The sequence below is a fragment of the Musca autumnalis genome, unplaced genomic scaffold, assembly GCF_047663935.1.
Source record: "Musca autumnalis isolate F117 unplaced genomic scaffold, ASM4766393v1 scaffold_1, whole genome shotgun sequence".
In the NCBI taxonomy this organism is placed as follows: domain Eukaryota; kingdom Metazoa; phylum Arthropoda; class Insecta; order Diptera; family Muscidae; genus Musca; species Musca autumnalis.
Window position 1 is genome coordinate 126890647 of NW_027411644.1, and position 15626 is coordinate 126906272.

The 15626-nt window shown below is 33.7% G+C and overlaps 1 protein-coding gene across 7 annotated transcripts in view; it reads right to left on the bottom strand.

The window, feature by feature from the left end:
- Positions 1 to 334: 334 nt before the first annotated feature.
- Positions 335 to 15626, bottom strand: part of nAChRalpha4 (nicotinic acetylcholine receptor alpha4) — a 562559-nt gene continuing 547267 nt past the window's right edge. For 4 of the 7 annotated variants that reach the window (XM_073992641.1, XM_073992599.1, XM_073992614.1 and 1 more), the window contains one exon: positions 803 to 1148. In XM_073992641.1, the coding sequence (XP_073848742.1) occupies positions 951 to 1148 (198 nt within the window). In that variant the 3' untranslated portion in view covers positions 803 to 950. Of the gene's footprint in view, positions 1149 to 15626 lie in introns of all 7 variants that reach the window. The other 3 variants (XM_073992624.1, XM_073992651.1, XM_073992631.1) reach the window with 1 other exon arrangement.

Genomic DNA, 15626 nt, shown 5'->3' on the forward strand with positions numbered 1-15626 from the left:
AAGTGCACTTATTGGAGTCGCCATTATAATCTGTCTGAAAACCTGAAAGGGGAAAGATGTTGTAGCTAATTTTTTGTATTTAGAAACTAAGTTCATCGACTATTATTTTTGTCAAAATAACACAGCTGCACCTAGCCGGACAATGTTTACGCACTCCATTTAATATTTTGATTATATTATATATAATCTAATAAAACTTACCTGTTACATTAAAAATCGAATAAATATCAAGAATTAATAATAATAATTTTTACTACAAAATTTGCTCGAATCCGACTTTGAAACCCTGCTTTCCTGGCAATTAATCAACAGTTGAAGTAAATAATATATTTAATTTTTCTGACAAGACTTATGTATATTTGAATTAATGGATTATATTATTATCAACGACATTCATTGTTTATTTATTAATCAATTGTGAACATAAAATCATGTATAAATAATTTAATAACAACTTATTCAAATAATTACACTATTCTGACAATATATAATTGTTATGAGAATTACAGAAAAATACTGAGGACAAATCTACTTGTTACTGAAATAAGGTCAGTTAATATGTATTGCTCATCAGTTTAAACCTTCTGATAACTTCTATATTTATATTCATAAAATTGATAATATTCTAAATAGAAATACATTTACATACATGGTAGGTACCTAAAACATACCTTAACAGGAAAATACTACATATGTTATGGCTATTTGATAAACGGTACATAAGGGACTCAAAGTTGTTAACTTGTTACATCCGTTATTTAATTACTATTGGCTTCGTCGCCAATAAACACATAATTGAATTTTTATATAAAGCATCGAAATCAGCGACGGAGTAGTTATTTGTGTAAATGCGACAGATACAGGCTCATGAAATACATACATTTATCAAATAAACACATTATCTACTAATAGTATTTGAGCTATAATGTTAAGATGTGATCTCTTATATGCTATTGTGGGGGACGGCAGCGACCAGCAGAATTTCCAGAGAAGTCTACATCTTTCTGTTCAATAATAGGAATACGATCATCGTACAAAGTTGGTGCTTGCAGTATTATTCCAGCTGTTCCAGCTAAAACCGCTAGAGTAAAAATCCACAAAAAGAGCCGATCGAGGACCATTGCAACATACTTCCAATCTTCTTTAACCTAAAAGTAGGGAACAAAAACTGAAAATATTATTTACTATTAATTAACAGAACATGCAGGAGAAAATATTCAAGTGGAAGTCAATTCTGTAACCAGTTTAAGCAAAATTTATTTATTTCGGATAAATTTTTCTAATAAAATGTCGTTAAGTCTTACAGATTTTAATTTCTCTGTAAAAATTTAGCTTGTAGCTGATTTCCAATACTTTCGTTCCTTCATGTATTCGTTTTGCGCCTTAATCGTTTAAAACGACAAAGATGAGTTAATTTTTGAAATAGCACCTACAATTGATTTTTAAGTTTTCGCAGATATAGATACAATAAATTAAGGTTTTAAGTTTTAAAGTGAATAAAGCAAATGACCTTAAAATTCTCTATATTAATGATTCTTTTTCCTAAAGTCTACCAATCTAGAGTTGTTGCGATTCTAAAAGTCACATTCTACATGATATGCACATACGAAGGTTACTATATAAGTTTCTTACCTAATAATGAAATCCCAAATATTTATCATCAAAAATAGTTTTATTGATTTCTAAAGTAATCTCCAGTATGACGTTATACGAAGGGTTTAAAATGCTAACGACATATTAGCAAAAGCATCGAAAATTTGCAGCTTTGCCTGCTAAAATTTCTTCGAAATATGTTTAGCAACAATGAACAACGGCAACATGTAGCATCACATTTCACACAAATATTGCTAGCGAAGCTAATGCTTTTCGATATTGTTGCTATAATAAAACAGCAACGCACAAGCAATTATTAAATATTGTTTATAATATCGGCAAAAGTCTCTCTGTTTCTGGCTTCTCTTAGCAGATTTATGACATCACGTATGCCGGTCCATTCTTAGATGTTGTTAATCTACAGTAGTTGTTTCCTCCCTCAAGTAGGCCTTCCTTCAATGTTTACGCGGATAATACTTTGCAGCAGTTTGTATTTCGGATTTCTCATAATATGGCCCTAGTATGCCGTTTTCCGTCTCTTTATGTTGTTCAGCAGTTATTTTTCCTTATGTAATCTTCTTAGAACCTCATTATTTGATATGAATTGTGTCCATGATATCTTTAAGATGCGACTATATGTCCACATCTCAAATGATTCCAGTTTTTTCATATCTACGGATTTTAAGGTCCATGTTTCCATGCCATACAGTAGGACAGACCATACATATGTTTTCATATATCTTATTTTGGTTTTTAAGTTTACATTTTGGCTTGTAAATATATGACGATCGGTTAATTAGTTTTCGAGGTAGAGTCGGCACGGCAAAACGCTTTTTTAAAAAAAGGGTTTCGTGGACGGCCATTTGCCACTAAACCAAAAAAAAAATAAAAAATCAAAAAAATTTCAGACAATAGATTAAGATTTGCTTTTTCTGATAAAAAAGAAATCTACCGAAAAAGTTTTTTAATTTTCTTGGAAAAGATCATAAAAAATTTACTTTTTGGGTTTCACAAGTGGGGGTGCCCCATAAATTGCAATTTTTTCGAAAATAATTTCATAAACTAGAAATTTTCTCCCTACAAAGAGGTACTAATTACGACCATGTCAAAATAACGGCAAGAGCAGGATTCTATCTGTCGGATGCAATGACAAAGCTACTGAAAACGATAGGAAACCAAATGGTATAAAAAGCCAACAATTTGATTATTATAAATCGATTATTGTGGTACTTTTTTCGTTTTTTCGGTAAAATTTTAGTATAACGGTAACGATTTATTGTAGCCCGCATTAAAAGGTGAAACCCATTTACGACCTCGTGTTTCTACACGCAAACAAATATATGTTAACACCATTTTGTAACATATCTCAATTTTATATGTTTGGGTACCAACATATTTTTTATGTTTATGTTAGAACATATTTTTTATAGGTGGATTGAAGATTTTTGTCAATGGGTGTAACAACAGGGCTCTCGCTTATTACATAATAAAGAGCTGTGTGTATGGTGCAATAGAAAACGTAGAAGCGACGACGGGAGGGTGAACAACATTTGTTTTTGCTTTAGTCGTGTGTGTGCGGCCACAAGCAGTAATTTATCTGTAACAGTTAACAAACCTAGCAAGCGAAGAGGAAAAGAAAAAAGTGGTAAGAATTATTTTTGTTCTTTTTGCGAGAAAGAATTTTTTTCTTCATTTTCCCCAAGGTGGTCGTTGAGTAAAACGTTAAAGTGAGTAAATACCTCAGTGTTTTGTGTTTTCTTAACGAAATGGCGCTTTTTAGTAAATTAAATGACCAATAAATTTTATAATTTTAAATTTTATAATTGAATCAAAAAGGTGAATGGAAATATTTTATTGGTCAAGGAAGAAATCGCATTTACAATTAGTAATAATATTAATACATTTTTCATACACATGAATATATTTGAAACATGGATGTACCTATTTATTACATTATATAATCATTTGATTTCAGATGCCGTTTTCCCGTTGATGATTTCAGTTTTTAAGATAATGTGTCTTATTTTACAAATAACGAGAAGCGTTAAACGATGCTTCTATATGTTATAATTAATAACTTTTCTTTGTTTTTCTCTCTAAATGTGTGACAATATTTCTGGTATTTGGAATTTTGTATGTATCTACGCGTCCATTGTTGCTTTTGTATTTTGTATTTCTATGCATTTATGCATATATGCATAAAACGAAAACCACCACCATTTATAAATGTGCGTATGTGTATGTTTTTATGGATTTTGGGTTTGTATTTATATTTCATGTAATCAAATATTTGTTTAGGTGCAAAAATATACCCAAATATATATTTGTTTGCAGGACCCAAACATATGTTATGTTTGGGACTGTTTGCAAACACATATGGTAAAAACGAAATTTCCTTTACAATTCCATTTGAAAAAAAATTTTTTGCGAGCATATCTCCTTTTTTTGGTTTAAAGGTTAATGAAAAACATTCTGGCTCAAAATCTGTTCGCGTTCACAAAATTTATAGCGGTTTTTATCTTTTTCTTATAAAGTAAAAATATTTTAAAATGTTTTATTTGTTGTATTGACAAAATGTATGCATATATCAGTAATAGGCATTTGATATTCATCCGTAGATTCACCATAATTTCTAAAATTTGTTTTTGTTTTCGCGGAAAATTATAAAAATATAAAAACTGGGAGCAAATCTAAATTATACTACCTAAGAGTCCGTATAAGCATTTAAAAAATAAATTAAAAATACGTACGGAATTTAGACAACGCTAAAGGCTAATTTACTGCCTTTGTTATTTATTCTCAATACAAATTTTAATTTTATGAAGAAATGTGTATGTATACAACAAATTCCGCGGAAAACTAGTCTCTAGGGAAAGAGGTGTTGGTTATCACATGGTCGGCCTTGTCCGACTATAGCCCTCTTTTAATTGTTTATTTCTAACTCACACCGTCTACTATCAATTAAAAATTAATATTGTTCAATTTCATTTTCAATATATTAAAAATATAAACTGAGGTATAAACTATTCTTAAAATCCGTTGCAGCAAAAAATGGTGCATTTTCTTAAGTCAATTATATTTTTCTTGCATCGCTAATTAGTAGGAATCTGCAAGTGACTATAAATAAAAAATCTTCAGAGATGTTGGTGTCGATATGACATACCGCCAAAGAACTGATGACTTGAGACATACATTTATGTCATCTACTGGAATAGTATAACTGGAAGTGTTTGTCTGAAATCTAAACGTTAATTGCGTCTTAAATCCTTCAAGAATCGATCTATAGCTTCTAGAGATTTTTTATATGCCATCGTACATCCGTTCCAGATGATAACTTATATTAAATATTCCATGTGTGGCCTTCATATACAGTGGCAACTTAAGGGCCGACTGTGTCGTCCTTCACCTTTCTGTAATGTATCTTATATACCTGATGAAGATATAGCTATCGATATTTTGCCTTCTAATCTAAACACTTGCTTTCAAATAAAACCAAACCTTTGTTATGCATAACATGTGGTATTTCCATTGATTTGTAACATATTTAAAAAAGTGGGAGTGGTTGGGTCTTATGGCTAAAATATGTACCCAGGGTCGGGGAAACGGACACGTTCGTAAGTTTTACGAACATTTAAGTTTTAGCACTTTAAAAAAATAGGCCACAGGGAATATATCATATTTAAAAAGTGAGCATGCTAAAATGTCGTTTTAAAAAGGTAGGGCATAGGGGAGCATAGGATATGGGACCTACAGTTTATCGCCGAGTCCGAACGGCGTGTCCTAAAAACACCACTTGCAGAGAAGTTTTAAATGGCTGGAAATACTCAGGAAATGTCGCCAAATTACTGAGGGGTATTTTGCCACCGTTGAAAAATGTTTGATGTTTGCCTGGCCGGGGACCTCTCGGGACCACGACCTTCAGCGTGCAAGACGGGTGTGTATACCACTGCACTATGGTGCCAACCTTGTCAATAATACTCATTGTCAGGAAATGTACAATAATACTGTACAAATTATTTGTACATGATTTAGTAATGGTTGTGCTGTTGGGGAACTTCGTGTAATATTGGAAAATATTTTAATCAGTCAGTTTTCCAGCAGCAACATTTCCTATTTATATGTTCGATCATAAAATATTTAAGTACAATGGGCAATAAAAATCTATGTACTTTAGATAAGTAGAGCATAAGAGATAGCAGTTTATGTGAACAGCTGGGATGCATTGATAATAGAGGCATCGCCCAAGTGATAATGCACTCAGCAAGGGAAGAGGTTCTTGTAGTGATAAGAGCATAGAATAAGAGAAGATAGGCTAAGAATTATTTTGTAACTTAGTTCTTAAGATTCATTTTATCTTGAATAAAATTAGAATAGAATTTACAACCCAACGAGACGGTTGTAGTTTTATTACTCAAAATCAGTGGCCACAGAATTAAAAAGAACAAAATATTGGAAAAATATACACGTCAAAAAAAAAAAAGGAAAAACGAAGCGGTTCTTCTCTAAAAAGGAAGAGAAGAACTAAGCGCAAAAAAGACCCACAGGGCATATAAATATATTAAAAAAATTAAAAAAGGACTACAGTGATCCTTCAAAGAGAAAAACAAAATAAAAGAAAAGCATAAATTAAAACAAAAAAAAAAAAAAATAAAAAACAAAGATCAAGAATATAACAAAGAAAAAGGAGGTAAATACAACAAATGTAATTTAAAAAAGGCGCCGAGAAAAGAGAACGTAAAGTTAATACAAAATTAAAAAAAAATAAAAAGTCAAAAAGGAAGAAGCAAAAATAGAGACAAAAATTAAAAACGTAAAATTGAAGTACAAATTTAAAGATAAAAAAGGAAATATACGAAAAAGGGCACACAAAATATAAATTGGAAAAGAAAAAAAAAAAAAAAAAATAAACTAACGGCTCGAAATAGAGAGCTAGAAGGCCGATAAAAGCTAGCCGAAGATGCGCAAATCCGCCTTAGAGAATTGGGGAAGGCTTTCCAGGCTTTATTCCAAGGAGAAAAGTTCTGTCCCGTAGACAAAGGTAGACATGATAAGATGTGGGAGGAGGATTCAATGGAGAGACTCTGGATGGCTGAAAGATATTGGATCTTCTACCCCCACAACTGGGTCAACCAGGTTGAGGAAACAAGAGCCATGGATGAAGAGAATAGTTTTTTGGAAAAATTGCGCACAGAGCTGAAAGAAACCAAATGTAATCTCGATGTTGTGCAAGAAGAAAATACACACCTCGTAAAGGAGGTGAGGATGCTGAAATTGAATGTAGCAGAAATGAAACAATCATACGAACAAATTGATTGTATTCAAAAGATGACAACTCAACAGCTGGAAGTACAGCTCTATGAAGAATGCACTGACAAAAAAGCGTTATTGTGTGAGGTTAAAGGCCTCCAGGAACGTTTAAGAACGTTGTTGCGGATGTTCGTGTAAAGTTTAATTCATTGCAGTCTTCCAATGAAGAATTACAAAACCGTAATCAACAAGTAGAAGAACAACTAGACGAAGTCTAGTCTGCAAGCTGCAACCAAAAGTAACTCTAGTGCTATCGAAGAATTACTTGAGACTCGTACACGTGTTGATAGCTTGAATAGTCGAGTTAGTGAATTGGAATCGACAAAAGCTACATTGAATGCCCGCATACTTGATTTGGAGCAATTGCTAGAAAATAAGCGTACAAGTCTTGTTTCGGATGTAGCCAATTTGGAAGCTGAATTGCAACGTTTACATAATGCGATGGTGCAAAGGATGCGAGATGACCAACTTCTAACGGACATGGAAAGTTCATTGGATCTAGAAATTGCTGCCTACAACAAACTATTGTGTGGCAAGGACTATTTTGGCAAATTGGAATGTTTTGTAACCAACAGTGAAAAGAGTGAGGTCGATGTCTGTGAAGATGATTTGAATGAGACGGCTGGAACAGACACGGGAAGCAGTGATGAAGAAAGAGTTGTGGAAGAATTCGTGAATATAAAAGATACAGTCAATCAAGACACTCCAGAAGAAGAAAATGAACTAATGGAACAACTACGAATGGAGAACGGAACATGTGTACAACCGTTGATTGAAACCCACAGCCAGGAAAAGTGCAGTGAATGGACACATCCCTATAATATGTCCCCAGGATCAAGTGATGAATTAACGGAAGTCGGTCTGCATGACGGGAACGAAAAATTTTCGATACAACTGATAAAACTGATGACGGGAATGAAAACTATTTAAGAGATGGCGATAAAGAACGGATCAAACTCAAGCAACATAGGAGAGAGTCATAGCCGAAAGGAGTATACAACGTATTTCATCGTTGGAGAAGAGCTCTAAAAAATAATGTCATTGGTGCAGTGACCTAGAATAGTAACATAATGTTAGATAATCCACTACTCCCACTATAAGCCGCGGCGGAGAATGTACAAATTATTTGTACACGAATTTAGTAATGGTTGTGCTGTTGGGGAACTTCGTGTAATATTGGAAAATATTTTAATCAGTCAGTTTTCCAGCAGCAACATTTCCTATTAATATGTTCGATCATAACATATTTAAGTGCAGTGGGCAATAAAAATCTATGTATTTTAGATAAGTAGAGCATAAGAGATAGCAGTTTATGTGAACAGCTGGGATGCATTGATAATAAAGGCATCGCCCAAGTGATAATGCACTCAGCAAGGGAAGAGGTTCTTGTAGTGATAAGAGCATAGAATAAGAGAAGATAGGCTAAGAATTATTTTGTAACTTAGTTCTTAAGATTCATTTTATCTCGAATAAAATTAGAATAGAATTTACAACCCAACGAGACGGTTGTAGTTTTATTACTCAAACAATGCCTTCAAATTTAAAATGGCGTTATGACAACCAATAAATTGAACTTGTGAACAGATAATGTCTATATTGGAGTTGATCTGACATACAATTTATCGACCAAATCTCATTTACAAACAAAAACTATTTCCTCAAAAATGGCAATCAACTCATCTTGGTCTAAGTACATATCGTATATCAAAAAAAATTATTAATTTAAAATATTTAATGCCTGCTCCAGATCTATTATATTTTGCACAGGACAGATTTGGGGATTTGAAAAGCATGAAAAGAATAGTTTATACCACAGTTTATATTTTTAAATATATTGAAAATTAAATTAAACAATATTTATTTTTAATTGATAGTAGACGGTGTGAGTTAGAAATAAACAAGTAAAAGAGGGCCAGTTCCCCTAGAGACTAGTTTTCCGCGGAATTTGTTGTATACATACACATTTTTTGAGAATAAATCTTCTTCTTTATTTGCATATTCGATCTCGAATATAAGCGACCAATACAATTATATATCATTATTTGTTACAAATATTAAGGTATATTCATATATTATTAGTGATCTCCATAAAAGCTTCTCTATTTCTGGCTTCACTCAGTAGGATTGAGAGATTTCCAATGCCGGTCCATTTCAGTATATTGTCAATCCATGATGTTTCTTTCCGTCCTCTGGATGGCTTCCCTTCTATCGTTCCAATGATTATGGTTTGGAGCAGCTTGTATTTTCGGTTCCTCATTATATGTCCAAGATATGACACTTTTCTTCTTTTTATTGTCGTAATGAGTTCACGTCAGAACTACTGAATTGGGTATCAAATGTGTCCATGGGATTTTTAGGATACGTCGATAAATCCACGTTTCAAAAGATTCCAGTTTCTTTATGTCAACGGCTTTTAACGTCCATACTTCTGAGGCGTACAGCAAGACCGACCAGAGATAAGTTTTAACAAATCTAATTTTTGTTTCCATGTTTATGTCATGACTACATAAGACATTTTTGTATTTGAAAAATGTAGCTCTTGCCATTTCTATTCTGCATCGTATTTCTTTTGTGTTGTCCCAGTTTTCATTTATTTTGACGCCGAGATATTTAAAGGTCTGTACTTTATCTATATGTACATTATTTATTTGTAATTCGGTTGTTTCTTGGTTTCCGGACTTGGATATAATCATATATTTAGGTTTTGGGATGTTGATCTTTAACCCATACATTTCGCTACAGATATTTAGACGATTCAGAAGGAATTGTAATTCTGACAGGCTACTTGCAATTAACGTGGTATCATCTGCATATCTGATGTTGTTGACGAATGTTCCACCAATATATATGTCTTTACGAACGTTAGAGACTGATTCTTGAAAAATTCTTTCGGCGTAAATATTAAATAGTAATGGTGATAGTATGCAGCCCTGTCTAACTCCTCTCGATATTGCAATGCAGTCGGTAAGTTCTCCATTAATGTCGACTTGTGCTGTTTGGTTCCAATAAAAAATAAAATAATATAAAATAATCCCTTATCGAAATTCTCCATTAGACTTTGGGATTGGAATAATTTTGGCGTATTTCCAGATAGTGGGGTAGATACTAGAAGTGAAAACAGCGTTGAAAAGGTATGTAAAATATGGTAGGAGTTCAGGGAGGATTATGCGTATAAATTTTGGGTCGATTTCATCGAAACCTACAGCATTTGATTTTACTAATGAAAACTATTGAATACTTCCTCATTGTTCACACATCTGAACTCGAATCCGCTATCCGAACACAAGTTATCTGAATACCCGTCGTAATTACTATAGAAGGCCGTGTCCGTAGGTATGGTTGGTATATTTACGAACGATTTATTAAGGTCGTCAACATGTCCATGATACGGAGCATTAAAGTTTGGTTTCCCAATACCAATGTCTTGAATAACCTTTTTGAATCTATTGCGGACATAAATTTTGATGAGTAATGTCTGAATTGTGCTGCTTTTATTGCACTATTGACCTTACTTCTGGCCGTACGAAATTCATGATGAAGTTCAGGCGTTCTAAAACGTTTCCAACGTGAGTATGCAAGATCTCTTTCTTTAATGAATGTTTTGATTGTGCTATTGATCCAAGGTTTGATGTTTGAAATTACTTTTTTATTTTTTAAAGGGACAGTTGCGTTGTATACACGCAAAAAAAACGGCCTCTCTAACATATGTCCCAAACATATTTTGCAGCAAACATATATATGTTTGCAACAGTCCCAAACATAATATATGTTTGGGTCTGCAAACAAATATATGTTTGGGTGGAAACAAATATATGTTTGGGTCTGCAAACATATATATGTTTGGGTGCAAACATGTATATGTTTGGGTGCAAAGATATTTATGTTTGGGTGCAAAGATATATATGTTTGGGTGCAAACAAAGATATGTTTGGGTGGAAACAATTTTATGTTTGGGTGCAAACATTTTATATGTTTGGGTGCACAAAAATACAAACCCAAAAGGCACAAAAAAAAACAAACACATGCACCAGTGGGCGCTTACTGAGAGCAAGGGAGCGTAAAATTCAATGTAAAACACTTTAAAATGTGTGCTCACTTGCTCTCAGTAAGAACTCACTGGCTATCTCTATAGTATACACACAAATGTTGTGGTTTTTATTGAAAGACAAAAGAACAACAAACACATAGGTACATACAAAATTCCAAAGAAATACATAACACACTTTAATAAAAGAAAAACTGATTGAAATAATTTGTAAATAGTCACACTTTTAAAAAGGAAAAATATATAGAAACTTAGTTGAACGCTTCTCCTTAGTTGTGAAATAAAACAAATTGTCCTCATAGTTGAAATCATCAGCGGGGAATCGGCATCTAGAATCAAATGATTATGTAATGTAATAAATAAATATGGATATGCCATATTTCAAATATACATAAGTATGTAATTACCAATATTAAATGCGATTTCTTCCTTGTCCAATAAAATAATTCCATTCAACTTTCCGATTCAATTATAAAATGTATTGGGCATTTAATTTACTAAAAAGCACAATTTCTTTAAGAAAACACAAAACACTGATTTATTCACTCACTTTACCGTCTTGACTCTACAAGGGCAACTAAAACACTGAAGAAAGAAAAAACAAAATAATTTATACCATTTCTTCTTATCCTCTTCGCCTGCTGTTAACAACAACAAAACAAGAAACACACGAGTATGACGCATACACGCCATCAAAGCACCAAAGCCCCCTTCTTCGCTTCTACGTATTCTATTATACAATACACACAACTCTTTATTATAAAACAGCATTTCAAAGCCGCGAGAGCACTGTTATTACTCTCGTTGACAAACATCCTCTCTCCACCCATGAAAAAAATGTTCTAACATAAAAAATATGTTTTACCCAAACGTATCAAATTGAAATATGTTACAAAATGTTGCAAACATATATTTGTTTGGACCCAAACATATTATGTTTGGATCCAAACATATATTTGTTTGCAACCGGTCCCAAACATAAATTTGTTTGGATCCAAACATATTTCTAACATAAATTTTTCTGCGTGTAGAAGTGTGATATTGCCTTGAAGAAAATTAACTTGTTCATCAACAGTTATAGTTCGTTATAGTTTAAATTTCTGAAGTCTCGACTGCAAATGGCTTATTACTAAACCTCACTAAATCTAAATGTATTATTCTGCACCAGAATAAGAACTTCACCATGCCACATCCAAATATCTACATTAATAATCAAAAAATAGACAGCTCTCTGGGTTGGTCTGATCACATTAATATTATTGCTGGTCAGACGTATGCAAAATTGCATTCCTTATGGATTACGCATTCGTTTACGCCGTTAAATATTAGGATTCTACTAGCAAAATCGTTTCTTCCCCCTGGTCTGATTTATGGGTGTGAGCTTTTCGCCAACTGCGATTCCTTAAGTGTGCGCAAATTAAATGTGACATACAACAATATAGTTCGTTATGTGTATGGTCTGAATAGATCCCAGCGTATCTCCCCATTTGCTCTACGGAGTTAGCTTCAACGATCTTCTTAATATCAGGTCCTTAATTCTGTTGCAAAAAGTAATTGTGAAGCAAAAACCGACTTACTTGTTTCAAAAACTTACTTTTGCTCAATCTGGTAGAGGAAGAAAAGGCGCAGTCTTGTATCGGAACGGCAATTTTATGTCAGCAGTATACGTCTTTGGAATACTCTACCCCACACGAAGTCCTTCAAAAAACGTCTTTTTCAATACTTCATTAATTAAATTGTGATATAATTTGTTTGCTCATTCTTTTTAACATTTTATGTTTAGAATTTTATTAATTATTTAACCTCATTAATTATTTTTTCCCTCATTATATATTGTGTCCATACTAGTTAAGTTGGATATCATACTATCATATAAATCTACACTGTAACTATAAGATTATCATCTTATTGTGTAGACAATCATAATAAAATAAATAAATAAATAAATAAATTTTTCCCTTTGAGTTAAAACCAGTCTAATGTGCATATGAGTAAACATAAATTGAGTTTTATATAAGAAGTGAAGAAGTAAAGACAAGAGAAGTGACATTAACATGATCTTCAATCGTAACATCTTTGTCATAGAAATATTATTTTCTTCAATATCAGCAGCTTCTATAGCAGTTCTAAGAAAACCAGCGTTTTTAAAACAATGGTCAGTTGTTTTCCTTTAGATGTCTAACTTCAATTAAAAATTGAACTTATTTTGATTTAATTTTCATTCTAAAAGCGCTGATAAATGAGTTTTACTTCTCTTTTTTAGTGTGCAATTTAATATGTTTTGTATTTGATTTATTTTGTAAACATCGATGAGATAAAGTTTGACAAAACTTCATTATAAAGAGTTTATTTTTTATGAGAATTCTCACTTGTGCAATAAAAACACTGTTATAGAGAAGTGTTCGTTATAGGGAAGATTGTTATAAAGATGTTAAAACATGTGAAAATGGGCTAAAAAAACTGTGTCTTAATTTTTTCTTCGTTATAGAGGAAAAATTTATATAGGGAAGTTTGTTATAGAGAAGTTCGCCTGTAATTTGTTTAGGGCCAAGGGCATTTTCACGAAATTCACTTAAAGACCGTAATTATTGTCCAATAGATGAGAAAGATTTTATAGTTCATTTCTGTGGCTAACAAAAGTAATCCTACAAAAAATTGTGAAAATCGACTGGATTTTAATATAAGGCTATATTACAGGGCCCAAATTACCTAAAATTGGTCAAATTTAATATTGGGACAATATCAAAATCTTACCCGACGTTCATAAATACTAGCCACAGTAATGAACTGCTAAATTTTTTGCCGCATACAAATTACTATGGAAACTTTGAGGCCACAGTGGCATGTGTTAACATCTTCCAATTGTGCTCAAACTTTAGCAATCTTAAAATCTAACAAAACAAAATATTTATGTTAGGTGCCGCCTAAAAAAATCCTACATCGATTTTCAAAACCATCCTATTGGCACAACTCTACATGGGAGGTAAATGTTCATAGTTCTTTACAAACAAACCACAGGGGTCAAGGAAACCCAATTGTATTTCAGACAGTAGTTCCGTTATGTAACCGCTCTTTTATATAGTTTGCATCAAGATAGAGGTTAATAGTTGGTTTTCACGTTTCGTTTTCGTAATTTGTCGGGACACGCCTCTCCGAACTTAGAATATGGAACTAAGTTTGGATATTTTTGCACAAAAATGATGGTCAATTTCACCCGTTAAGTACTATTCCACCTATATCCGTCGTTATTGGCATATTCCTTTATCAAAACTTTTAACTGGTGCCCAAAATTTTTCAATATTGAACTATAACTGTGACCTCCAAAAAAAAAAGTTAAAGTCATTTTACAAAGCCGGATGAGCTTTGCGGGGATACCAAATTCAGACATGGCTTGGAATACCTTTGAACGCAGCGGGCTGTCGAAGGCTGCTTTATAATCGACAAAAAGGTTGTAGGTGTCGATCTGCATCTCTTGGGTCTTCTCCAGGATTTACTGCAGAGTAAATATCTGGTCAATGGTGGACTTGCCAGGTCTAAAGCCGCATTGGTATGGTCCAATTATCTCGTTGACCATAGGCTTTAGTCGTTCGCCCAATATCCCTGACACGATCTTGTAGGCAATAGGGAGTAGACTCATGCCCCTATACTTAGAGCATACAGTCGTATCTCCTTTCTTGTGGACGGGGCACAGGATACTCAGGTTCCAATCGTCCATATCCTTCCATATCCTAAGCACACTATCTGTATCAGTTACCAAATTACCTTGCTGGTCTCTACAGGAGGATGTGCCTGTTCGAAAGGCATCAGTTTGATGCTTGACTCTTTGGTAGAATTTTCGGACTTCAATCGGGTTCCTGTACATCTCTATTTTTTCACACTCCCGCTTTTCCATCTCCCTCGTTTTCCTGCGGAAAAGACGTCTCTCCTCTCTCCTTTTCTCCCGATATCTCTCGTGCGCTACGCGTTGCTACGGATTGTAAAGTAGCCCTATATGTCGCATTTTTCTCTTCGGTAGCAGCAAGACACTCCTGGTCATACCATGAATTCCTTGGTGGAGGTCTCTGGTATCCAAGTATGAATTTTGCGGCTGTTTGCATGGAGTGAGCAATACTTTGCCATTGCGCTGATATGTTATCGGGATGAGGAGTGCTTTCATTAAGCAATTGGGCTAGTTGAGTGGAATATGCTGTGACTATCTGTTGTGATCGTACTTTGTTTGCTACGTTTAACCGAGTGCGTATCTTTGCTGCAACAAGGTAGTGGTCCGAGTCTATGTTTGCTCCTCGGAACGAACGCACATTCAACACGCTCGATGAATGTTATCCATCTATCACAACGTGATCAATTTGATTTCTTGTTTTCTGATCTGGAGACAGCCAGGTGCCCTTATGGATGTCGAGATGTTGAAATCTGGTGCTGCTAACTACCATGTTTCTTTGCCGCTGCGAAGTCTATCAGCCTCATACCATTGTCAGATGTTTCACTGTGGAGACTGAATTTTCCGACTGTTGGGCCAAAGATATTTTCTTTCCAATTTTGGCATTAAAATCGCCTAGAATAATTTTAATGTCATGGGCAGGACAACGGTCATATGTTTCTTCTGAGCGCTCATAAAATATATCTTTGGTCAGTTCGTCCTTGTCTTCAGTGGGAGCATAAGCGCAAATAAAGCTGATGTTGA